Consider the following 24,647-nt stretch of genomic DNA (forward strand, 5'->3'; position numbering starts at 1 on the left):
GATAAAGGACGTCTGCGTCATCTCAAGCAACTGGCATTGGGTGACAGTGACGTCACAGCCTGTGATTGGCCCCGGGGAATCAATTTGCAAGTTTAAAGGCAAATGCTCGCGAGCAAGAAACGTCCTATAGGCCACTCGCAATAAACTGAACAGATACGTTAGAGATTTGTTTTAAACCCAGTCTTTAGATCACGCAGTGTTTTTACTGTAGATAATATAGAGCTCAAAGGCACGAGTTTGATAAAAATAAACAACTTATCAGGAGACTAAGTGAAACGCCGAACATGAAAAATAATTAATCTACAATGGTAAGCTAACCAATAGCAATGATATAAGTTGTTTTTTTACATGTTCACAGATGCAGTATAGTTAATTGTCCTCAAAAAACATTTACGACCGTTTAAGTTTTATTTGATATGGCGCCTACTTATACATTTTGTATTTCATATACAAAATTTGTAGCAAAATTATTATTTGCTAATTTTTCATTTCATTAAGTTACGTCTAAGGTAACGCAGAACAGATACTGAAAGATTTATCTAATATAAGCAACTAACTTGGGTATTATTTTACATAAAACATTTAAATAAATGTGACCGAAACATTGTTGGTAAGAAAACCGTTGTTGGTAAGAAAACCTAAAATGGCATCGTTTAGGCTTTTTTAACGTGACGTCTTAACATATAGTTGACGTAATTTTTATATTATTTTTTGGTGAGTATTTGTACTTGTAATTTCGCTCAAGCAACCTCCTTTAGGTAGGTTCTAAATGTAATAAAGTGTGCAATTTTTTTTCAATATATACAGGCCAAAACATTTCCAAAGCTGTATGTTTGTCGTTTAAAATTTATATCCATTTACTGTATATTTCTTCTTGATTTCTTATTTCACATAGCACTAAAAAATTCCTAAAAAAATTCCTGCAAGCTAATTTCGTAAATAAGTTATAGGCGCGAACGGTAAAAATGGATGCACTGAGGATGATAAGCTCAGCTAGCGAAAATGCAGAGGAAATCGAAAGACTGTTGTCGTGTCCCATTTGTTTGGAGATTTACAGCAAGCCCGTGGTAATTCTACCCTGTCAACATAACCTTTGCCGAAAGTGCGCCAACGACGTCTTTCAAAATCGAGGAACTCCTATGGGATCTGGAGGAAGGTTCAGGTAAAAGCCCAGATGAAGTCACGCAAAACCACCTTCACGGCATTACTATAACAGAATTGACGTCACAACACCGTCACGTGCTTTAAATCTTTGTTTAATCTATAGCCTTGCGCAACTTATTTCAGGATTGCCATAGCGATTCTTGTATTAATTATAGAACAAACATAATACAATATTTTCAACATAGACTACCTTGTGGATATCCCGGTTTATTTTGTTCAAACTTACTGTAACAACAATCGTAAACATTGTGGCATCTTGCGCAGATGTAAAGAATTTCAAAAGTTTTGCAGTTAACCTGCTTAACTAGATCAGGGTCTCCAAACTTTTTTTGTTGTAAACTTTATTTCGTTACCAACTTGTCTATTCACTAAGTATATAATATTTAATTTAATACTACATTGTGACCGTACCTCCTAATCGTCAATGTTAAAGTCAGTAGTATTTGTTTCCTTCTACGTCCTGTAACAGTATTGTATTTTGAAACGCAGATGCCCAACCTGCCGGTATGAGGTGGTATTGGACCGTCATGGTGTATACGGACTGCAACGAAACCTTTTAGTGGAAAACATAATTGACATGTACCATTCGGAGACTAACAAGCCAACGTTTAAAAAGGCTGAGGTAGAATTCAAGGCTAATGAATCAATATTGTATATTAAATTTGCATTGTTTTAAAAATGTTGTACTCTACCGCTAAGGTGAATTTTCTTTGGTTTGTTGTCAAACAACCAGTGTAATAATTATGGAATTATTTTTTTACTTCAAAATTTTGTCAAAATTTACCTGTTTCGTCAAAATTAGTTCCAGTCAAAATCGATCAAAAATTCACATAAATCGTTTACAAAATTAAAAAAACTATAGTCAGCTGATTGAAATTTTCGTTCAGTTAAAATTTTACAACAAAAAATAGTATTGAGTTATATCCAACGACATTTTAGCTGAATTATATCTTCATTAAAGCAGTATAGGCCTGCATGTAAGCGAGCAGGCAGAATTAACCACCCAGGCCTAGTCTATCGCATTAGGTTCAGCTCGAACTTCGTTTTTGCATTATATAGTTTTTATCTCCGATTTGGACTAATGGATTGAACAGTATTTCTTGTTTTTGTCTAAAAAACTTTGTCCTTTTTTAGTTGTTTGTCTTCTTGAAATGACTAAAATATCAACTAAAACATTTTCATGAGTTTTGCATAAACCCGAAAAAATAACTTATTTGTGTTCGACCGTTAGTCAGTAAACATCTAAAACATGTGGTTGTCGATTCAAAGACACTAATGCAGTACTTCAAACAACAATATGTTGTTCAACTCAATGTGTTTCTAATAGGTCAAAATTAAGTAAAAATTTGTCAAAATTTTAATATTTTAGGTCAAAATTTCTTGTTTTTTAGGTTAAAAAATAATCGCCCTACTAATAATGTATCATACTAAAAAGTATAACCAAATTACTTATAAAATTATTTTTGAAAGCATAGCAACCCCTATCGATGTTTAAAGATAAACACTGCATACTATTGATTAAGTTACTTTACCTGGCGCAGGTTGTAATGTGCGAAGAACATGAAGAGGAACGTGTGAACATCTACTGTCTGACGTGCCAAAAGCCAACTTGTTCACTGTGTAAAGTGTTCGGCCAGCACCAGAGCTGCGAAGTTTCGCCCATGGAAAAAGTTCAGAAGGATCAGAAGGTGATTACAAAAACACATGACACTAAATTTGTGTGTAAGCCACGTAGCCTAAGGGTCGTTTATCAGCGTAAATTGTAATGGCTAAAGCAGTGGTTCTCAAACTGGGGTCCGCGAGACAATTTTCTGGGACCGCGAAGCACCCAACAAAAAATCAAAACGACGCTCCTGAAGAAGAAAGCCTCTTGTGCAAAAAAAAATTCAGGAAACTTACTTTTCCAAAGCTATCTGATTAGTTGCTCATTCACGTTTTTGTACACTTTGAGTTGAATTGTCCATTGTGACGTCACAGTATTGCATTGTGCTAGTGAGAGTTACGTTTTTACAGCTAGCTGCGCTGTCCCTGTGAGCTGTACGGTGATGGTTTTAAATTTAAAACTGTTCGTGATTGCTTCACACAAAAAAGTGATTCGTTAGAGGTTAACATAGCCGAGCTGATAGCAAAGAAGCAAGTGCACCCACCCAATTGATACCATTAAAAACAAATGTTATTTTGTGTATATATATATATTTTTATTTTTTTTTTAAGGGACCGTGAGCAATTTAAAAAGTTGCTGAGGGACCGTTGCGCAATTTTTCTAAAAAAGTTTGAGAACCACTGGGTTAAGTAACTTGATGTGCGAATTTATGTTTAACGGTAGGCCTAAATATTGTGGCTATAACGTAAAATAAGTCACCTTATATTCAGCCACTTTAGCCTGCACATATTAATTTAAATAAATATGTTTTGCAGCGAGAACTATCCGACTCCATAGCGATCTTAGTTACGGGGAATGATAGACTTCAAGCAATCATCAATCAAACTGAAGAACTGGGGAAAATGACTGAGGTTGGAGATTTTTTGTTCTAGGCCTAATCGTATAAGTTGTATGTCAAAAGTTTTGATCATATCAATTAAAACAAGTATAAGCCTAAACGATTGAAAAAAAGAAATCTATAATACCTTAAATTTTTCCAGGCGAACGGGCGCAAGGCAAAAAGTGACTTGTGCGTATCTTTCGACAAACTTTACGCGATTTTGGAAGACAGAAAAAACACAATGATGGCAAAAATTACGTCCGATGTACAAGAAAGAAGTCATGTAATTCGAATTTTATAACATAATGTACTTAATAAAGAAAATGTTTTTTGAAGTTCAATTAAAAGTTTAACATGCCATTAATCGAGTGCCTAATTAAAAGATAAGTCTCTAGCTATCTAAACCAAAAAAGTGACAAATGCAAAGTCTATCAGCTTTAACGCAGTCCTTGTTTTCATTAGGTTCTGCAAGAGATGATGAAAACATACGGAGAACAGTTAGAGGAGGCTAGTAAATTAATGGAAGCATCGCTTGGCCTACTGGAAGAACGGAGTGTGCCACAGTTCTTAACCTTGGCTAGAGATACAATAAACAAGTAAACAACACAACGGAGCAGCTCTTTCTCTATCGGTCTATTAAAAACAAACTGAAAACACTATGCTAAAACACTGTAAAAACTAATTGGAATGTAAAGTTCGGAATAAGTTTAAGTTTTTTAGATGAACGAGGCGTCGATTTCAATATTTTCAAAGCTTTTGTGTCAATGTTCTACGCTTGGTATAATCCGTCCGTTTTAGTAATAGGGTTTAATATTGTCCAATTGACTCTTTAGACCTGATATATTTAGTGAAATAATCGAAAAAGTTAAAAATACTTATTTAAATATACTATATCAAAAATAATTCAAAATTGAATGGCATTGCTTTCACTTTAGATAATTTTTTTCTTTTAATATAAGTATATATTCTTCTGGATTATTTGTCTTTTAAATCATTGAATCTGACACTTAAGCCTACTGACCTTATATATATATACAATAGGGTGTATCTTTATAGAATCCAAAACCATCGACGGCAGGTTATAACCAGTCGATCACCGCTCAGCTGACGCGTATATTAACAAGTAAAACTCATAGTTAAAAACATGAGTAAAAACAGACGTTTTGTTTAAATTTCGAATGAATTTCATTCGAATTAAGGAACTGATGATGCCACTTGGTGAAATATATTTTCCTTTAAACAAAACGTCTGATCCTGTTTTTACTCATGTTTTTAACTATGAGTTATACTTGTTTATATATATATAGCAACGGTGTTTTTTGTGGCATACGCATAAGTAGGAAAACTTCTATTTACAGAATAAGCGAAGCAGGTAAAGCTTCGGATGTGCGAAAACCACTATTCAACATTCACAATATGGAGGAATTCAAAGTGAACTTTTCGGTCCACGAAGAAACACTTGAAAGTCTAGACTTTCCGACTTCTGCTGAAAGTATATAAGCCTGTGTAAATCACGGCATAGTCATAAGAGTACTATCTTATCAGGTTGTGGCTATGTTGCAAGACGTTTGTAGCGTTGCAAGAAGTATACGGTATTTTGACGTTAAACAGAAACCAAACTTACCTTTTGGTCTATGACTTTAATATACTAATGATAAATAAACTGTCAGACTGCTACAGCTTTGGTACAGTAACAATTTGAAGTGTGGTAGGTTTTTCTGCAGCACCCTGTATTTTACGAAGATGTATAAAAAATCAAATTTCTAAAGAATCATATTTAATGGTTTTATCTACCTCTCAAACGGAACAGACGTGGTACTTTGACTCAAAATTAATAAATGTTAAATGCTTCTATTTAAAAGATGCTGCTGACGAAAAACGAGAGTCGTGTGACGACCTGCCGCATTGCAGCACCAGCCAATCACCAAACAGAACGGAAACGATTAACATCGAAGCCGAGAGCACATCAGCCGTCGAAACAGATAATGAAGAAGAAGTTGCTGGTGGAGACGATACTGGGGATTCTGACGACACAGTTGGGACATCGGGTACGTCACCAAGTGACGTAGGTAGCGCGCTTGATCGAAGACAATCGGAAGGTTAATAATAGTTTTTAATAGCTTTATATTCCTAATTTATCCTTGTTTTTCTGTGTATCAACCGTTTTATCAGGATGTTTATGGTAGCAACACAATTCGTATTAAGCTAAAACATTGAGTGTGATTTTTACAGAAGGTCTGTTCAGAACTCACTCTCCGTTGACCGGCCACGGTAGTCGAGGTGTAAATCAAGATTCACGAAGAAGCTTAACTGATGAGGTAATGCTTTGTAATACTCCAATTATAGCATCATGCATGTAACTGTTAAGCCTATGCTTTATTGGTTTGTTTTAGGCTTACTTGCTATAGTCATTTCATTTAACACCATCATGTATTCATTATAATGAGTAAAATATTACCACAGGGTAGATGGAATCTTTGGTAGGCGTCTCATCTGCAGAATCATCGTGTGTGCTTTTCTCAAAACGCTGTTCCATCTGCATCTTATTCCTTCAACTTTTCTTCTACTCACGCTTCTTGCCTTTGCTTGCACAAAATGTCGATTTGTAATGAATTCTTGGGCTGCACGCAATATATAAAACAATTGTTAGAAAAAATTCATTTTAAACATTTATTTGTTATTCGTTTTTTTATTTACACAGTAAAGCCTTCATGTTATTTTTGAACTGACAATGAAAATGCGACTTGATTTGTCATCTATTCGCAGTCAATAGTACCAGTGATAAAACGCGGAAGGTGGTACGATTTATACGTACGTCAACTTCCTACATCGAGCACTACCCAAAAAAACGATGACGAGAATTCTCCCCTGTCAGTTGTGTTGTCAAGATACTCGTCGACTAAGGTCAGATCCACTAAATACGATATGCCATCGTACGTTAGTGAAGTGGATTCAGAAGAAGAATTAACTGAAGAAACCGGTATTAAAGAAAGTGACACGAAAGGTCAGACCGCGTCTGATAAACGCGCCACGAGACGGCATCGCTCAGTAGCATCGTTATCCCTTCATGGGTCGCCACAGAGTTCAGTGGACTTTCCTGATTCTCCGCCACCACCACCAGCAACATTAAGACGACAGCAAGCGGCCCAAGACCATTCTCCCAGCCGCCGACAACGAAGACCCCGTTCGTATATCACACATCGTCGCAGGACCTGGTCTCATCTATTGGAAAAAAAGCAATAACCTTTGTCGATTGCTTGTTTGGGTCTGTGTCGCTATAGGCTCAGACTTAAAACGAAGGTAACGTGGTGCATTTTACCGGACCTTGACCAACCTTTGATGATTTTAATAGTTGTTTGCCAGATGTGAACTCACTGATGTGTGTTAAATGACGCATGCAAAAATTTGACGTTTTCGTCACGCATTGTCTTACAAATTTTTCGCCAGAAGTCAATTATCGTTTAAATAACTTATCTTCCGTTGGTATTAGTTATTCAACGATAATCAAAAATATGAATACAAACTCTACAACAAAGTCGAAACCTTCTATTTTATATATTACAAATTTATATAAAATTTCAGTTTAGGTAAAGTACAGTTTCCACGTTAGTAGATTTTTGCATTATTTTCACAAATCTGGTCAGGAAATTTATTGGCTTGTTTAAAGAAGTATTATATTATTCTATAGGTATTGGTTAAACTTTCGTACAGATAAATTAAATCATTTGTCCATGAAAGATGCCTACGCTTTCTTTTAGAAAGTTCGTCACTACACTGCTAGGTCATGGTAATAAATAATCGGGCGCTCTTTCACTATTGTACGTAAAAATTAATAACAATTTTTTTTTCTTCAAATGTCGCATACCACAACGCATATTGTTTGGGTTAGGGTGCGGGTTAGCGTTTGGTTGAGGGTGGGTCAAGTTATTATTAATAATAAACATAATATTACTTGACCCACCCTCACCCAAACGCTAACCCTAACCCAAACAATATGCGTTGTGGTATGCGGTATTATTATTTTTTTTTTTTGCATAACTTTTCACGTACAATAGTGAAAGAGCGCCAATAATCGTAATTTGAGGAATAAGAAATGTTCTTTTCATGAGTTAATTTATATCCAAATAATTCCTAGCGTTACGGAGCCATCCTATTAGAATGTTGTAAACTTTTTTTAATGTTAAAAAACATACTACCAGCATAAGTAGCAGTCACTGTTTAATAGAATGTTATATTTGTTATCTATTACAACTGAGGAAAAGTGCTTGGGTGCTGGGCCAGGTTGGAGTGTAGTCCCCCGCACAGTTTTGCACCCAGCAGCGGTCATAGGCACAGATTTCATATAAAATCAACGTAAAATGTGGTCAGCAGCAAAAAGCAGCTTAAATGCGCAAAACTTACGTCGCTCTAACGGTTTTCAGTATAGTACTCCATTTTCAGCCGTGCAAATTTTACAAATAACGTTATTACAGCCGCGCAAATTTGGGCAGAATTGTTATTACAGTCGCGCAATTTCAAGCTGCAAAATAGTCTTTCCCAAGCAAAATCCAAAGTTTCCAATCTGGGTACCCACTACTTGGACTCCAGAAATAAGACCTAAAATAGAACGCAGCATAAACATTTAAAGACAGTTTGATATAAGGCCAAAATGAGAATAATACAATACCGTCCAATTTGTAATTATGCCTAAACAGCCAATGGGTTTATACAACCTTTTACCTAAACCAAAACTCTATACCCCTAATCTCAACCACTAATCCCTATAAAGTTTAACTCTAACCCATTTTTTAACCCCACCCATTACCAGCCTCCAACTCCAAACAAGGGCAAAATCCGGTGTGAAAGAGCAGCACCCCAATGGTGCTATATAAACTAGGGTGCCCAAACCTTGAGACCAAAACAACCAATGCGAGACAGGTGCTCCCAAATCATTCCACACAGTTTGAAACGTTATTTTTTCTTTTTAGGCCTTATTGCGTGTATTTTTTGAAATTTCTGTCAAAATTCTGTTTTATTCAGACAATTTTAGATCTTATTCCTCTGTAGATTTGGCTTTATTATGCCAATGGCCATTATGCTATTAGATTTGTAGCTCTTATTGTGTTCCCTTTTTTTCATTGCAAATTTAACTTAAGTTTACAGCGTTATTCTTCTTGAATTCAAAGCATGCCAGTTTGTTACTAAATAACAGTAACCTAAATAGTAGCAAAGGGACAGCTTAGGATTTTAAGCTAGCCAGACAAGCAAAAGTTACTAGATACACATATTCATACTAGTTTGTCCATTCAACAAGCCATCATTGACCATATACAACTGACATGCATATTATGTGACTAATGATGACTTTGATACCAGATCAGTTGCATCTAATTCATGTGAAACTAAACTACAAAAATTTTTATCCGGCCCTCCATTATTCATATTATAGTAAGCCAGCCCATGTTTACCCATCTTTACAGTTATCCAGTTCATTATGAAAAAAACATTTGATGGTCCCGATCTATTTGACATAGTCCATCCTTTTATGACTAGAAGTATCAGGCAAATAAAAAAGTTTTTTTTTCTGTGCTGTTTATTTTGACAAAACTGTTATAGCCTTTTAATTTGTAGCTTTTTTTGCAGCTAACTTAGTTATTGTTTGCACATCATGTGTCTAAAATTGTAATCGACTCTCAAATGATTTTGCTTCAAGACCATTCTGATGGCAGGAAAAAGCAATGATCGGATCCAATACTTTCGTGGATTGCGATTGATTGTTGATGCAGGAAAAGAAAAGCAAAATGAGACAGAAACCCCTTTGCCAGACTCCACTTCTTTGAAGTTTCGAAAATACTTTAATGATATGATTTGGTTAGAGATTAAGGCCAAGCACTGTGGACATTCTCTCATGGAGCATGACCAGTGGCTGATGCACAAACGTCAGGTGACAGTATCAAGATTATGTAATAAAATATCTCGTTTTAAATTTAATCCAATATCACTTTCATTAGTAAAAGAAAACACAACTGTCAAGGAATGTGGATGTTTCCTACAGGATTGTACCATCAAACTTTCTGGGGATTATCTCAAAAATTTATTTGCAGGCTTAAAACAGGTCATGGATCTGCAAGATGAAATACAGAATGTTGAAAATTTGTATTCTTCCAATTCTGGAATAATTAATGACCATCCTGAGTTTGGCGACAAATCTCTGCAAGATGTAACAGGCACTTTATCATGTTGGTTAAACTCATCAAGTGAACTAATGTGGACCCTCATGTCTATGGTTAATTTGGTTGGAAGTGAAAAGCACAAAGATGGAATTTCTGGTTTCTTGTATGATTTAAATTTGATTGACACTGGTGATTTAGTTGAAGATTTTTTCCCTGCATCATTTCCCAAAGTGTCAGACTTGTCATTTTCTTGTTGCAAATTAAGTGAATCAATATTGGAGATGACAGAAATGCAGTTTCATAAACGCAGCGTGAGAAATATTCACATGCAACTGTTAAAGAACTATTTTGGGTCCTTGTGTAGGTCTAGAACTGTGATCTGCCTTGATAATCGTAAAACACTGCAGCAAGAAAGGCAAGCAGAAGAAAATGAAGAGTGGAATGCACTTTTTAGTTCTCTTGGTAACATGGACTTTTTGACCATGTATCAAAATTCTCCCAAAACAAACCAGGTTTTTCAACGGTTGCTAGAAAAAGGTGATTCTGATTTGCCGCCAAGTGCTGTTGATTTCTTTGATCTTCCAGAATTGGAGCCACTGCATGTATTTTTGTGCAATATTATGTTTTCCATAATGGGACAATGTCTTAAGGCACGTCTCCAGCAGGCTTTGTCATGTCAAGACAAATGTTCTTCATCAACCAGCCTTTTAACTGTTCAACAGGTTGTCACCGAATGTAAGGAGGTAATTGAGTGCTCAGTTATAACATTGTCTGTACACATGTTTCTGATGCATTCACCTGACTGCAAAAGTGCACTGGATAGCTTTGAAAAATCTTCTATTGATCCATTTCGGCAAGATTTAATGCAATTATTTTGTACATACATGGACTTTGTTAAGTTGCTGGTGATAGGCCAACTTAATGGACTGCCGAACGCTCCACACTTTTTTATCAACATCTTAAATGAAGAGTGGAACTTTGCGAAGAAAATTTCCCAGAAAATTGGACTTGGTGATGTGTGCACCAAGAAGTACATTGAGATGTGCACAGAAGTGTTTGTTTCTGCTCAAAATTTTCTTGAAAGTGCAGTAAATGCTATCTTGACATCTAAAACAAAAATTGTAAACTTGTCGCAGATGAAAATTACCTCGCCTGTGCCAGTTCAGGAAACTCCCCACTATTCAAGATGCAAATCCACTGATAATTCCCAAACACCTACATCACCACAGGCAGGTGTTTTGTGGTTTCACAGGCAACGCTCTGAAAGTCCGCACTTGGCTCGCAAACATTCATTTCTAAATGACAGTGGGATTGCTGTGGATGATTTTTTGATGTTACAATCACCATTCTTTGATGGAAGTGATTGGGACCCAACTGAATCAACTCGCCGCTATTTGTTTGAGTTAGGTCGTGCCCTTCGAGACATGTTTCAGGAAGTGCGCGAGCGATTTATGCGTGCTGGTCATTATGCGAATGTTTTAAAAAAAGATTTGGAGCATTCCATAGCATTTCGTTATATTAAAGATTTTAGTTGCAAGAAACGAGGCAAAGTAAAAGCATGTGCTGGTTGTGACTTTTTAAAAAGGCTGAGTACTTATGGATGTATCCAAATTAATCTACATGAAAATCTTAGTCAACATAAAAAGTTTAGTTGGCTTCTATCAGTATTTGACCCCTTAAAATACAACCTGTTCATATGTGTTAATCCAGATGCTGATATAAGGCCAGACCGTTTTGAACATGCCGTTTTACATGCTTTGTTTTCATGTTGTACCAATGACTCATTTTGCCTAAATCTAGATACAAACATTCCTGAAGTTGTCTTGGTCGTACGCCGTTGGGACAATCTCACCACACTGGGTGAACAAGTGCCAAAAGCACCCAGAAAAAGAACACCGCTACATATTTGTAAATGGGATGGTCAATCTTTACCCATCACTTATTCAAATGCTCAAAACTTTAGATTTGACTGCCTTACCCCAATTGATCAGCAAGTTATATTTGAACATGATGTAACAGTGGTTTGCGCAAATGGCAGCCTTCTACCACAAAGACGCAAACAGTTTTTAAAACTTATTAGCAAGTTTGCAAAGATCGAGGTGTGCCAAATGAACATTCTAACAGAGTTAAAACATTTTTTTCTGGAAATGCAGCGTAGCATTGTATCATTTTGCCAGGCTCTAATCACACAGATCTATAATATGAGCAAGCATTTACATAAACAAGTTGAGAGTGAACTTCACACATTCGGAAGTGAAGTTGAGGCTTTGGTTTCTGAAATTAACCAAATCACTCAGAGAATTTTCAACACTGGCTTTGAGTGCTTACATGCTACAAGTTCCTTGCTTGTTGGACCTATTCATGTGACAATGGATGAACTGCAGACGTCTTTTGTACAAAAGTGGATGCAGTACATTTTAAAGCACCTTCCACGCGGAACAGGTAAAAAGCCAAGATGGGCAGCAAAGGGCTTAAAGTTTTTAGTGTCTCTTAATATGGATTATGTAAATAACCTAGATGAGAGTGAGTACCTCAAATTTAAAGAGTTGATCAACCATTTTTTTGATCATTTAATTGGGTCAAAAACAAAGTCTGACACCCCTGTTGGCGATTTATCTCCTTGCATTGGCAAAAAAGTTGTTTATAGGTCTTTAAGTGGTCATAGTTCATCAGGGTCTCCCCCAGCCGACTATTTTGATGAAGAAACCAATCTTATATCCTGCAGTATGTGTTCTAATGAGTTTGTTGAAGGTATAAGGTCCGCCATATCAGCACTTGAAGAAGATCTTGACCGAGAGCGCTTTGATAATAGTGTTGTTGGAAGAATTTTGGAATCGGATGAATATGCACCGGTTGTTCAACATCAAGTCCGCTCAGCAAGTTTCAGATGGCAGAGGGGCAAAAAAATTGGCGAGGGTACGTTTGGAAGAGTTTACACCTGTGTGAACATTGACACGGGAAAGATTTTGGCAATGAAAGAAATCCAATTTCAAGCTCATGATGAAGGCAAAGTTAAGGAGATATTGGATGAAATGACGAACTTTGAAGGAATTGTCCACCCCAACCTGGTACGCTATTTTGGTGTTGAAATTCATAGAGATCTTATGTTTATTTTTATGGAATACTGTGATTCGGGAACACTAGCAGACATTAGCCAGGTAGGCTTACCAGAGGTAATGATACAGCAGTACTGTTCACAGCTTGTAACTGCAGTCCATGTTTTACATCAACAAGGCATTGTTCATAGGGATATTAAGGGTAGCAATGTTTTTCTGATGTCAACTGGACAAATAAAATTGGGAGACTTTGGCAGTGCGATACGCCTGCGAGACCGCAACAAGACTTCACCTGGTGAGATTCTATCGAGGACAGGTATAACAACAGCTTATACAGCTCCAGAAGTAATAAACAGTTCCACTGGGTACGGTCGGGCTGCAGACATATGGAGTATAGGCTGTGTTGTTATAGAAATGGCCACAGGAAAAAGGCCGTGGCATGACCATGAACCATTTCAAATCATGTATAAAGTTGGCATGGGTACAAAGCCTCCAGTTCCATGCAACTTGAGTGAAGATGGACAAGCTTTTATCGAACACTGTCTTGTAGTGGACACCAGTGTTCGATGGTCCACCACAGTGCTACTTTCACATCCTTTTGTTAAAGTGGCACATCCTGTACAGGAGTAGAACTGCAAAAGTACCATAATTTACTTGTTTCAGTTTGGTTTCCTTTATACTGATGCTGTTTAAAGTATTGTGATAAATACAAATTCACTTTGTAATGAAAATATATGTTTATAATTCAAAATTTGTTACGGTACCATTCATGACTTTAATAATTTGCACTACTGTTTTGTGATATATATTATTAATCCAATCCTAATATTTGTTTATTAAAAACCTTCTAGATGCTTGGTATGTTATTTTTCATATGTTATTATCATTTATGTTATTTTTCATATGTTTTCATCATTTCTAACTTGTTGTTTTATATCGGGGGGTTCCTAACTATGCTGTATCAAATTCTACTTTTAAAACAAGCAACCGCTGAATAATCTCTTGTTTAAATGCAAAAAATAAATTGTGTCAAAAAAGGTTGGGAACCACTGATTTACAGTCCTATGGAAAAACAATCATGATCAATTTTAAAATGTTTTTTTTATGTAAAACCTGAAATATCATATTCTAAATATTAAAAAAAACATATTTTTTGTGTTTAGTTAGACATTGTTTATTTTTAGTTAAAAATGGTTGCATCTGAAAAAACACTTTCAGTCAAAGAGCTGAAGAACAGGACTGATGGAAATGAAATGGATTTGAGTCTACTGGGGATTTCTAAGGTCCCTGTACAAGAAATTGTAAGTATTTACTCAATATGAAGGTTATCATTCATTGTTTAATTACAAAAACCAAAAATATAAATATATATACATATATTACCTCATCTATATACAGGGTAATCTATATACAGGCCCCCCCCCAAAAAATAAGCACGCTACTAAAGACCAGGGGCAGATCAAGGATTCGGGGGGGAAATCCAACCTTTCAGGAATAACGTTATAAAATAAAATAAAAACTTGAAAACAGCTATTTTTGGTATGCGCAAAACGTAGCTTAATCGCGCGAAGCCCAAAAAAATACGTTTACTTGGTTGAAATTGGCAAGTTAACCAACCTTATTTATGGCAAGCTTTGTTAACTTTTTTGCGCCAGAGTGCACCTGTACACCTTTTAAACCAGGGGCGGCAACCTTTTTCTAGTCGCGGGCCAAACCAAACTCAGCAAGTTCTCAACGGGCCTTAATATATTTCCATTATTATAAAAGACGGAATGCAAAAAAAAAAAATAAAAATAAAAAATCATGGATAACGTTGAATGAACTTTAATTGTTCATGCTACAAATAATTTCCATTTCGATATAGCTACCATGCGCACTTCGCGTTTGGTCTGAAAATCCCTCTCAAAAACGCAAATATACCTAAAGGGCAAAGAAAAACAAGCGGCGCGAAGCGCGGAAATTTTTTGCATTTCTATTTAACATATATAGTTGAAAACATGAGGCATGGCCAATTGGCCGTGTTCACTGTCCAGCTTGTGAAACAGGTAGCGGGCCGGATAAAATTTACTGATCCGGCCCGCGGGCCGTAGGTTGCCGATCCCTGTTTTAAACCGTGGTCCGTGGTGCATGGCAGCATGAAACGCCTAATTCTGACTCTGCCTTGTAGTTCAGTTTAGTTCACTTGGTGCAGTTTGGCTTGTAATAAAATTATTTATTGAATGATTTACTGTAATGCTTCTAGCAATTTTTTTTGTAGGCCCTGTATCATATCGTGTTTTCATAGCCTCTGGGCTGGTTTCACAACCACCATAACAGCAATGATAGCAGCTCTTTATCTTTCGACTTTGTTTGACATTAAAAATTGATTTTCATGTTTATCACAAAAATATGTGCTTATGCTGACTTATTCTCTCAATAACATTTTGTCTGTACTGTCACAAAAATGCCAGTCCTCACGTCAAGCCGAAAGTTTACTTAATTGCTAAAGCAAGCTACCACAATTCTATAGGCCACAATGTACTTTTTTTGATTTAGAATAAACAATCGCAACTCATTGTTATTATGTAATTTAATGCAATGCTGTTATAATCTGGGTTAAAGAACTTGGTAAATATAAATAAATGAAGTCTCTCACTCCTCCTTCAATATTAAAATAATTGCAAGAACACTTTTAGAAACCGAAATAAGACAAACTAAGCACATAACTCTAAAATAAGTATGTTTCTTAGAAATAAGCACATTTGTGTTTTCTAAGACACTGCACCCAAAAATAAGCACAAATCTTAGAAATAAGCACTGTATGGCAACCCTGTCTATAATACCTAATCTATGAACGAAAACAAAGCACGATTTGAATATAGACAGAGGTTTCAATTCACACGATTATTTCTAAACTAAATGTTTTGATGGATGGTGGTTAAAAAATTAAAGTGGCAAACCCATATAATAAGTGCCATGCACTAGGGTGCCAATATCTGGCCAGGCATCTGATGACAACCATTTTTGGTCCTTCTTATCTCGTTTCTATTTTTTTGGCTCCCTTATTAGGAAATGCGTGTTTGCCTAACGGATATAAAAACCTTGCCATGTTTAGGTGTAAAGCAATGTAATATATATATTTTAGCAAAACATATCAAAAGGGTTTGCAGCTAAAAAAAAGGAAGATGTGATTTTTCTACATCCGGCTTGCAAACACTAGCTCGCCCAATAACATTTCATGGACATGCTTTATCACAATCCGCCAGTGATTTAGCGGTCGGCTTAAATAGCAGGCAAATTTGTTATTTATGAAAGCAAAACTAAAAAAGTTGTACAACCAAAATTGCTATCTTTGAAACACCTTCATTGTCGGTCGCTAAAATCGTGTTGCCACTACAATACTGGCTGTATACTTCATCCTTAAAAGTTTTTTTTTAATTTCTATTTGACGCAATACGGAACATTACCTTTCTTAATTGCCACAAGCAAATTTTTAAATCATTGGTAATAAAGCGAGATACGAGCACACTGACACATTATGGGTCAACATAATATATGTAATGTTGATTAACAGGAAACAACTTCAATTTTACCGAGAAAATTTAGTTTTGGAATTTTCTTTCGTTGGATCCAGTATGTTACCTACTGGGATTATGTATTTGCTTCAATTTCGTGCAATTTGAACAACTGCTGATATGACTTAGTTTTATTTTGTTAGTGATTAACGATCTTTATATATCACCGGTTTCCATTACATAAAATGTGTGAGAGGTGCTTATCTAAGGTTGTCTGTCTAGTCTAGTTGTTCCATTTCAACAAAACACACAACTGATTACAACCTTTTGTGTAATAGGAGCCCACAGCATAGTGGATTGTGTCATTTTATTTAACCAGACAAAATTTAGGTAGAGTTCATACATTATCATGGTTATTGTAGGTGTAATTATTTTTTTACCAGTTAGAATTGAACTGGTAAATACTCCATTTAACCTGGACAATGCCAGATATTTCATCAAATTATTCTATTTCAATGCCGTTATTTTTGAGCAGTATTTTTATATGCATCATGCTTCATGTATCCTTTTATTTAAAGTTTGGGATATATAAAACTTTATCGGAATTTTTCAAGCTATATACGATTAGACTTGATTTTAGCTGCACATTTGCATGTGGCTTTACTTGAGAATAAAATATGTTTTTAAGATTAATTGTATTATGACATAACTTTGTGACGCCATTCTAAAAAAAATTGTATGCCCTAACCAAAACAAAAATCCTGGACTCCTCTTGTTTTTGGAGTGGTTTCACATAGTTGGTATCAGTAGCTCTGGAAAGAGTATTTTGGGCAGCGACAAAAAAGTTTGCTGACCACTGACTTAGGCAATGCCTGGTATTTTGTCTACTATAAGATTAAAATTGCTTGCCACACAAGGCACAACTATTACATTTTATTTTTAGCGTTTCACCTAATGTTATGTTAAAATTCTCATGTTTTTTCTTGTCAGGCATCAGTCACAAAAGCAAACTCAATTGACTTATCATGCAATCTCATATTGGTGCTTCCAGAAGGATTTTGCAGCATGCTTAAACATATAATAAAGCTGGACATCAGCAAAAATCAACTGACAAAATTACCGGAAGATCTTGGTAAAATGGAACAGCTGCAACACCTAGATCTTTACAATAATCAGTTAAAGTATGTCTTTTTATGACATAAATTCCTAACATATTTGAGTTATACAAAACTAAAACAAAGATGAATCTATAAAAAAAATGCATGAATTCTAAAAACTACCAATCAACCTATTTATTGGTTTACTCATAATTAGGGCGATTGTTTTTAGCCTTGTCTAAAAGTCAAAATTTTGTTAAAATTTATATGTAAGGTCAAAATTTCAAAAGTTGTTTACAAAATGCACAAAAACTGTAATGAGCTTTTATAAATGCTTGTTCTGTTTTAAATTTTATCCAAATTTAGTGTTGAATTATAGGTAAAAAATTTCAACTGTATTATATTTTTGTTAGAGCAATATACTATATACATAGCCTGGAAGAATTAACCACACAGTTGTGGTTTGTAGCATTAGGTTAAGCTCAAACTTGTTTTTGCTTCAGAAAATTGTTTATCTCTGATTCGGACAAACAAATCAAACAGCACAGGGTTGGGATTAAGCACTCGCCCGCTTGCCAATTCGAGTGCAAATCGCTTTGGGCGAGTGGATTCAGCAAAAAAAATTAATTAGTTTGTGTAGGACAACGAAGCACCACTACTAAGCGAAATATTACTTAGCGCCAGTTATTTCCTTACACGCGCAAATATATCAACACTACTCAAATAATAAGGTTAATCGACGTCCTGTTCGAAGCTCATAATAAAGATTCTTTGTCCCATTGTATGATTTTTATAAAGACTCTTTGTCCCGTTTTAAAAAATCGTTTATCAGCAAACAATCAAAACGTCATTGCAGCAGTGGTAAATAGTTCTGGGGTTTATTGTTTAACTTAAACGTTGTTAATTTTATATGTTTAACCCGGTCGTTGACGCCTTTGGAAAAGTTTAATGGACTTGCGATGTATCCAGTGAAAAAAGTTTTATTTTTCTGTATTTATTGAATTGTTTGTATAAGAAAATTATAAGCAATTGCTGCAGTTTTTGGTAATAATAAGTTTGAATGCAAATGTCTTATATTTTTTGTAAGCAGTGTTTTTTAAGATGGTTTGAGGGACCAAAACTGCCCACTGAACACTTTAAAATACCACCTACCTGTGTAACTACAGCCGAGAATTAGCAATTAGTCTACGTAGGTATGTTGCTGCGATCTCCTAAGTTTGTAGCGGGCAAGCCAAAGCTTTAAAAATAACTGTCTGTAAATATTTTATATGGCAATTATGTTTAGATACGAATTGAAACCATTGCGGACGCCCTTGGAAAATTGCAACGACCCACTATACGGCGTCACACAGCACAGAACCTCTGGTGCATGTGGTTGTTAACTTTGCGAATGAATGGTTAAGTTGTAAATTTACAATGATTTTGTCATTACTTGCTGTTCAACCAGTAACTATAGTGTTAGGCGAAATGTGGCGTTTTTTGTGGCGCTAAGCAACCTGTGTTAAAACGTCCTTCAAGCACAGAAAAAAAACAGAATACAAACAAAGAGAGCGCGAGCATTTTAAAAAAATGAAAACTGGCAGGACGCGGCTACTAATTTGTCAGTGTTATTTTTTCACTAAAGATTGTAAAAAATATTTCCGCTAAAAAACATTGTTTTAAGCGTAAACTGCTTTATGGGTCATTCATTTGTTTATCAATGCATGGGAATAAACGACCAGACTCTTAGAAAAAAACGAATGTTTACGTATAGACGACAGGTTAACGATAAGAAATTACTGCGCTAGGACGAAAATTTGCATACTGCGTGCCGACAAATTTGGCGAGTGTTATTTTGTCCGGGTGAGTGCTGATTGATAGACACTCACCCCGGCTGACGAGTGTAAAATTTTGCCTAATTTGGAACAACCCTGCATCATTACAGCAATTAGTGTTTTTTTTTTAGTAGTTTGTAATTATCCTATTTACTAGTTCTAGAATTTGCTAGGTTGTGCTAATTTGTTGCAAATCCTTTTACATTGTTTTTTAATATGGCGGCTATTGAGTAACTGTTTACCGAACAATTTTCTTAAACAGTCAATACCTTTGTTGTTGTTTTTTCAAGCATTTTAAAAATAATTTGTTGTATTAATATGCTAAAAATATCAACGTATTTTCAAGAAGATTTGCTTAAACCCCAAAAAATAACTGATTTTTGTTCCACCTGTTGTTAACTTGTCAGTAAAACATTAAAAACAAGTGACTGAAGACGCCAAGACAATAAAATCAATGTATTCCAAGTTAGTCAAACTTTTGTTAAAATAAAATATTTTTGGTTTGAAATTTGTCAAAATTTCTCATTTTTAAGGTCAAAAAAGAATCGCCTTACTATTTGGCTCACATTCTACTCCTAGTGATATATTCTTTTGTGTACATTTGGTAAAATATTCTACAATGAAATCAATTATGATACTCTCGATGTTTACTGAGAACTCTAAGCTTTATTCCTTAACTTATGCATTCTTGGTTGACTGGAATAATAATTTATCTTCTTGCTGCATACAGTATTGCCTCATTTTAATTTAATTAGCTCCCAGTTAAGCAATAAACGAGTTGGAAAAGCTTTAAAAAGACCTATATAAAACCAAAAAACATCATTTGTATATTATCATGCATACTTGTTACAATTATCAATTTGATGTGAAATTCGAAACAAGTTAAACTATTTGTATAATGATGGTGTAAACAATTTGTCTGTATTTTGAAGATTTTTAGTTTGTGCTTCACGGCTTTTTGACACTTAACCCTTTTTTGCTTCATAGGTCCCTTCCGGTTTCTTTCTGTCATCTACGTACTTTAAAATGGCTGGATCTTAAAGACAATCCTCTAGATGACTTTTACAAAAAAATTGTTGGAGATTGTCTTGATGACAAACAGTGTCGACAATGTGCTCAAAATGTCGTTACAGCAATGAAGTCAGTTTCCTCCAACCAAGAAAGAGAAAAGCAAAAACGACTTAAACTTGAGAGAGGTTGGATTGTTAGTGTTTTACTTCTTTTAACAGGGGTAGCCATTGCGAAAATTTTAAAATAATAATGATAATAAAACTAAAGATTTATTTCTTTGCTTCTAGTAGAGTAGACTTAGAGATAATAAATTAACAAAAAAATTGTTTTTTGTCAAATTTTGTCATGGCCCTCTGGTTGGGAACCCCTGTTATAGGCCATAGGTAGGCTTATGTGCCTAATCGTTTTAAAGCAGGGGTGTCCAACTCAAACATGCTGACGTGCCAATATTTGTCTTATAACTTCTTCCCGTGCCAAAGTTTAGCAACTATTTTTTTCTAATATTAAAATAGCACAGTATAGTGTTATAATATCAGAAGTAATTGTTTGTTGTCGTGATTGGTGGAATTGTTTTGTATTGTGAATAAACAATGACAATTGGCTGTATAACAAATTTAGCTTTTTTGATAATTAGCTGTATTTTGGGGGGGCTTGCATTCCATTTTTCATTAGGTTGCATGCCTCATGTTGGACACCCCTGTTTTAAAGGGATATTTTTATCCCTTTTTGTCACACCAGTTTACTATTTTAACGTAGAGTCAACTTAACAAGATTTAAGCTTTAACTGAATAAATAGCCAGTTAGTTCAAGTTCAAGCACCACCTCAAATGTATACAAATATTTAATTGAAAAGGCTATTTTAACATGCAAGATGTACAATAAGTCTGTATGTAGGTCACATAAAAACCAATATCCTTAGCCTCACCAGCAGAATAGCTGTGGCCAGTGGATGACTGCAAAATCTCAACATTGTACTACAGGACTTTATGCTCTAAAATAGCCAAAATACTGTACCCTATAAAAATATTTTTTTATTGGTAGAAAAAGAGGCAGCAAAAAAGGAAGAAGCAAAACGGTTGGCTGAAAGGAAGAAACAAGAAAAGAAAAAGGAAAGGGAATTAAAAAGGTCCAATAATCCACTGTAACACACCCTAACATGCTATCTGTAGTGTTTAATGAGAAAAATAAAACACGTTTGTTCAGGATGATAACTTCAAGGTTTCCATTTGAAATGTCTGAAAGCAAATTTCCATTCAGCATTGTTTTTCTGTTTAGGTTACAATGGGAGGAACAGCAGAAACAGAGTTTAAAACAAGAAGTTGTGGAAAACTCTGACAAACATCTTCCAATTTCAAGAAATAGTGAGATATCTTCAAATCAGCCTACAAAATCACCGAAAGGTATGCAAACTTATATGTTTTTGTGAAAAACAAACTTTAATCAAATGTTTTTTTTTATTTTTGGATTATTTGTGGTGTACAGAAACATTAAACAAAATGAAGTACAGCAGTAAACAAAACTTCACTGTTAGTTTGTCTTTTTATATGTAATGTTAAAAAACGTAGTTTTAAATTAGTTAAAAAAACATCCATTTACTGTTAAGTTTTGCACCAGGTTGTTGTTTTTTTTAATGGATATGAAAAATAAATGTGATACTGTGTTTACTGCAACCAGAAATTTTACTCTCTGTTTGTGTGGGTGCCTGGCTTTTTGTAAGCGCTGGTATTTTTTTACATTTGAAAGGACTAATTCTCACATATCTTTAATTGACCTTGCTAGTACTATGCGGACTTGACATGTTTGAAAGTAGGATCATTTTATTTTAAGAAGAACTGTTATATAGTACGCTAGGTATTAGGGATTCAGCTAATGTACTTTTTGTTTGCTTAGTCTCTAGTTTAGAAAAGATTAGTCATTTTATTTCTAATTTTAACAGAATTTTACACCCAAACTATTTATTTGAAATATATATTTCATTAAAATGTTATCTCAGATGCGCTGCCGTTTTCATTAGTGCTATTAATTAATTTTTTGTTACAGGAAATTTCAGTGTCTGGCTGATCATAATAGCAGCCATGTTGGCCGTTGGACTGGGGTTGTACTTCTACTGCCAAGAACATAATTCTGATCAGTATTGTATGCTTTTTATAGAAAAAATTGAAACACTATGGCAAACAACTAGGATGTATACTGGAACAACAATCGATTTCGTAAAAAACTTTAGTAAAACGGCAATAGATGTATTCCATTTGGGGAAAGGGTGGTGTGTTGAAAAATTTTATCATTCTACCACTGGTTAGTTGTATAATTTTATTATTTACTACCCGGTGGGTAAGGATCTGCCTACACTTACAGTGCAATGCGGTGGTATGGTGACGTCCGACTGCAATAAATAAACCATAAAACAAACCATTTGTTATTTTTATTTTGTATTGTGTAATTTGTGTTTATATCGAAGATATAAAAGTTTATTTAAAGTGTAAGAAAATCCCTCTAAAGTATTCACTAATTGGTGAAATAGGCCATAGTAGCTGAAGACAATAATCTTTTAGGAAAAGTAACAACTTCTAAACGCTAAAGCAAAATTTTCCCACCATGACTTAAATTTGTTACGCCATTTCTTATTTCTCCTGCCGATAAAAAATGTAATCTTTGCAGTTACAAAAGTGTTTTACTAGGTCAGTTAGTTTTGGGGGCAAATGTAGGTCAGTTATTTTCCGGGAGTCGAGCCGAACTGGAACTTCATGAACCGATTTGGGGCCAATTTTTTTCATACTTGAACCGTTTTTTTGGAAGATTTTAAGGAGCTGAACCAAACCTTTTAAAAAAGCTGAACTTAACCAAATCCGAACCCAGGTTCTCCAGCATGACGTCACAACTCAATTTTAAACAATCGAGCAACAGGCTGTCGCCGTTTGCCAAATATTTCAAAACAAAACTATTAGACGTTGGCGATAAGTACATAATAAAGTACCGGATAACTTTAATTCGTAACTCAATTTTTAACATGTAGCCTAGTGCATTTATTTTTGAATAAATGTGAAGCAATAAAAAAATACTGCAACAGCACAAAACCAAACTTAGCATTGAATGGCGGAACCTAAAAAAATAAATCGGCGAGTAATGTTTTCGTGGTTTGAGCCCTAAACAATTTCCTAACTCTAGCATCAGCTGAAACACCTTTACTAAATCGATAAAGGCCTATGCAATGTCTAACAAAATTCGAAAGAAACAGGCGACGGACAGCACAAACAATTAAAAACTCGCTATGTAGAAAAAGTTCGAATATTGGTCACCAAAACAACCAAAAACAAATGTTTATTTTGGTAATGTTACGCGGTTTCTTTTAAGTAGGCTTATTATTGTGTTTTTTTAATACATCATGAAACTACGATGTTGCATACTCGTAATTCCGATATAAAAGTTTTAAAAACTTCTTACCATTCGAGCAATATTTGTATCAGCGATCGGCAACCCACGGCCCGCCAACTCCTTTTGCAAACCGGGCAAGAAACCGTTCGCTATATGTTTGTCTATTCTAACTACGTAAATGTAAAAAATCCTATTTTCGCATCTAGAAGCCTATGTGTGGTCGTATTGAGGGAATCTTTTCAGCCTAAAAGCGCATTAGGCCTGCACAACCAGGGAAGTTTACCATCTGAATGCCTTTTATTGTGCTTCTTTCGAAAGGACACGCGCCGACTAGGAAAGGGTTGAACCGGCAACAAAGAACCCGCAAAGAAAATATGTATAATGGCTAGCTACGGTTTACAATGGGAACCTGAAGCTTTTATGCGTTAGCGATCAAATGTCGAAATCTATATAGGCCCATTTACGGGTTCAGTTTATGCTTTTGCTCCTAACTAAACTCTTAACTATAGCAGAAAAGCAATTCCAAATACGTAAAAAAGGTAATCTAAAGCTTTGTTTATTTTTTTTTAAAGCTGTTATAATTAAGTTGGCAAACTCTAACCAGACTCCAGAGGTAGGCTACACCGGAACTGAGCTATAGGCTACATAGGCGCAGAGGGGAGCGAGTCGAGAAACAACCATGACAACATTGCTTGTTGCATCCTGTTAGCACAAACAACTTTATTTGGGGGATATAAAGTACCGCATTCAGATCAAAAATATGTAAGCCGTCGTTTGCTACAAAGCGACTACAGGATGGCTGAGCACAGTTCTTGTACACGTAGTCTCTGTGTATATAACTCTAAATACGGTACATGTTTTCCTGGTTTTATAAAGTTAAATTTATCAAAGACTTGCCCCCATACAAAAAACATTGATCTGCCCGGGCCCCTGATAACTCAGCCTTAAAATACTCTGCTTACTAAAAATAGGCTATATTTTCTCAGTGAAGGTTTATTTTTGAA

General features: G+C 35.2%; 3 protein-coding genes across 5 annotated transcripts; all 3 read left to right on the forward strand.

Annotated features, from left to right (window-relative positions):
* Positions 1–155: 155 nt before the first annotated feature.
* LOC146136589 (tripartite motif-containing protein 54-like) lies at positions 156–7,269 on the forward strand. 3 transcript variants are annotated; one of them, XM_083395009.1, is made up of 10 exons: positions 156–1,162; positions 1,654–1,786; positions 2,706–2,852; positions 3,583–3,678; positions 3,808–3,930; positions 4,110–4,243; positions 5,006–5,139; positions 5,510–5,746; positions 5,880–5,965; positions 6,111–6,404. In XM_083395009.1, exons 1-10 carry the CDS (start codon positions 966–968, stop codon positions 6,129–6,131), a joined length of 1,308 nt encoding a protein of 435 aa, XP_083251135.1. In that variant the 5' UTR covers positions 156–965; the 3' UTR covers positions 6,132–6,404. The 3 variants fall into 3 exon arrangements, with proteins under 3 accessions (XP_083251135.1, XP_083251134.1, XP_083251133.1); XM_083395008.1 differs by lacking the exon at positions 6,111–6,404 and adding an exon at positions 6,414–7,269 and having other exon boundaries at positions 159–1,162; positions 5,510–5,695; XM_083395007.1 differs by lacking the exon at positions 6,111–6,404 and adding an exon at positions 6,414–7,269 and having other exon boundaries at positions 160–1,162.
* A 720-nt stretch (positions 7,270–7,989) lies between these two features.
* On the forward strand, positions 7,990–14,018 carry LOC146136590 (mitogen-activated protein kinase kinase kinase 4-like). Its single transcript, XM_083395049.1, has one exon. It carries the CDS (start codon positions 9,349–9,351, stop codon positions 13,483–13,485), a length of 4,137 nt encoding a protein of 1,378 aa, XP_083251175.1. The 5' UTR covers positions 7,990–9,348; the 3' UTR covers positions 13,486–14,018.
* On the forward strand, positions 13,911–22,928 carry LOC146136591 (uncharacterized). Its single transcript, XM_083395050.1, has 6 exons — positions 13,911–14,156; positions 17,340–17,530; positions 20,248–20,456; positions 21,313–21,397; positions 21,547–21,671; positions 22,312–22,928. Exons 1-6 carry the CDS (start codon positions 14,046–14,048, stop codon positions 22,569–22,571), a joined length of 981 nt encoding a protein of 326 aa, XP_083251176.1. The 5' UTR covers positions 13,911–14,045; the 3' UTR covers positions 22,572–22,928.
* The last annotated feature ends 1,719 nt before the right edge of the window (positions 22,929–24,647 follow it).

Source organism: Ascidiella aspersa, chromosome 8 (assembly GCF_963924565.1).
Source record: "Ascidiella aspersa chromosome 8, kaAscAspe10.2, whole genome shotgun sequence".
NCBI lineage: Eukaryota > Metazoa > Chordata > Ascidiacea > Phlebobranchia > Ascidiidae > Ascidiella > Ascidiella aspersa.

Bases quoted from the DNA above. Each gene is read 5' to 3' on its own strand.
- LOC146136589 (XM_083395007.1), top strand. From the start codon at position 966: ATGGATGCACTGAGGATGATAAGCTCAGCTAGCGAAAATGCAGAGGAA. The intron at 5,747-5,879 runs GTTAATAATAGT...TGATTTTTACAG, and splicing joins TGATCGAAGACAATCGGAAG to AAGGTCTGTTCAGAACTCAC. The intron at 5,966-6,413 runs GTAATGCTTTGT...ATCTATTCGCAG, and splicing joins GAAGAAGCTTAACTGATGAG to TCAATAGTACCAGTGATAAA.
- LOC146136590 (XM_083395049.1), top strand. From the start codon at position 9,349: ATGGCAGGAAAAAGCAATGATCGGATCCAATACTTTCGTGGATTGCGA.
- LOC146136591 (XM_083395050.1), top strand. From the start codon at position 14,046: ATGGTTGCATCTGAAAAAACACTTTCAGTCAAAGAGCTGAAGAACAGG. The intron at 14,157-17,339 runs GTAAGTATTTAC...TTTTCTTGTCAG, and splicing joins AGGTCCCTGTACAAGAAATT to GCATCAGTCACAAAAGCAAA. The intron at 21,398-21,546 runs GTCCAATAATCC...TTTTCTGTTTAG, and splicing joins AAGGAAAGGGAATTAAAAAG to GTTACAATGGGAGGAACAGC.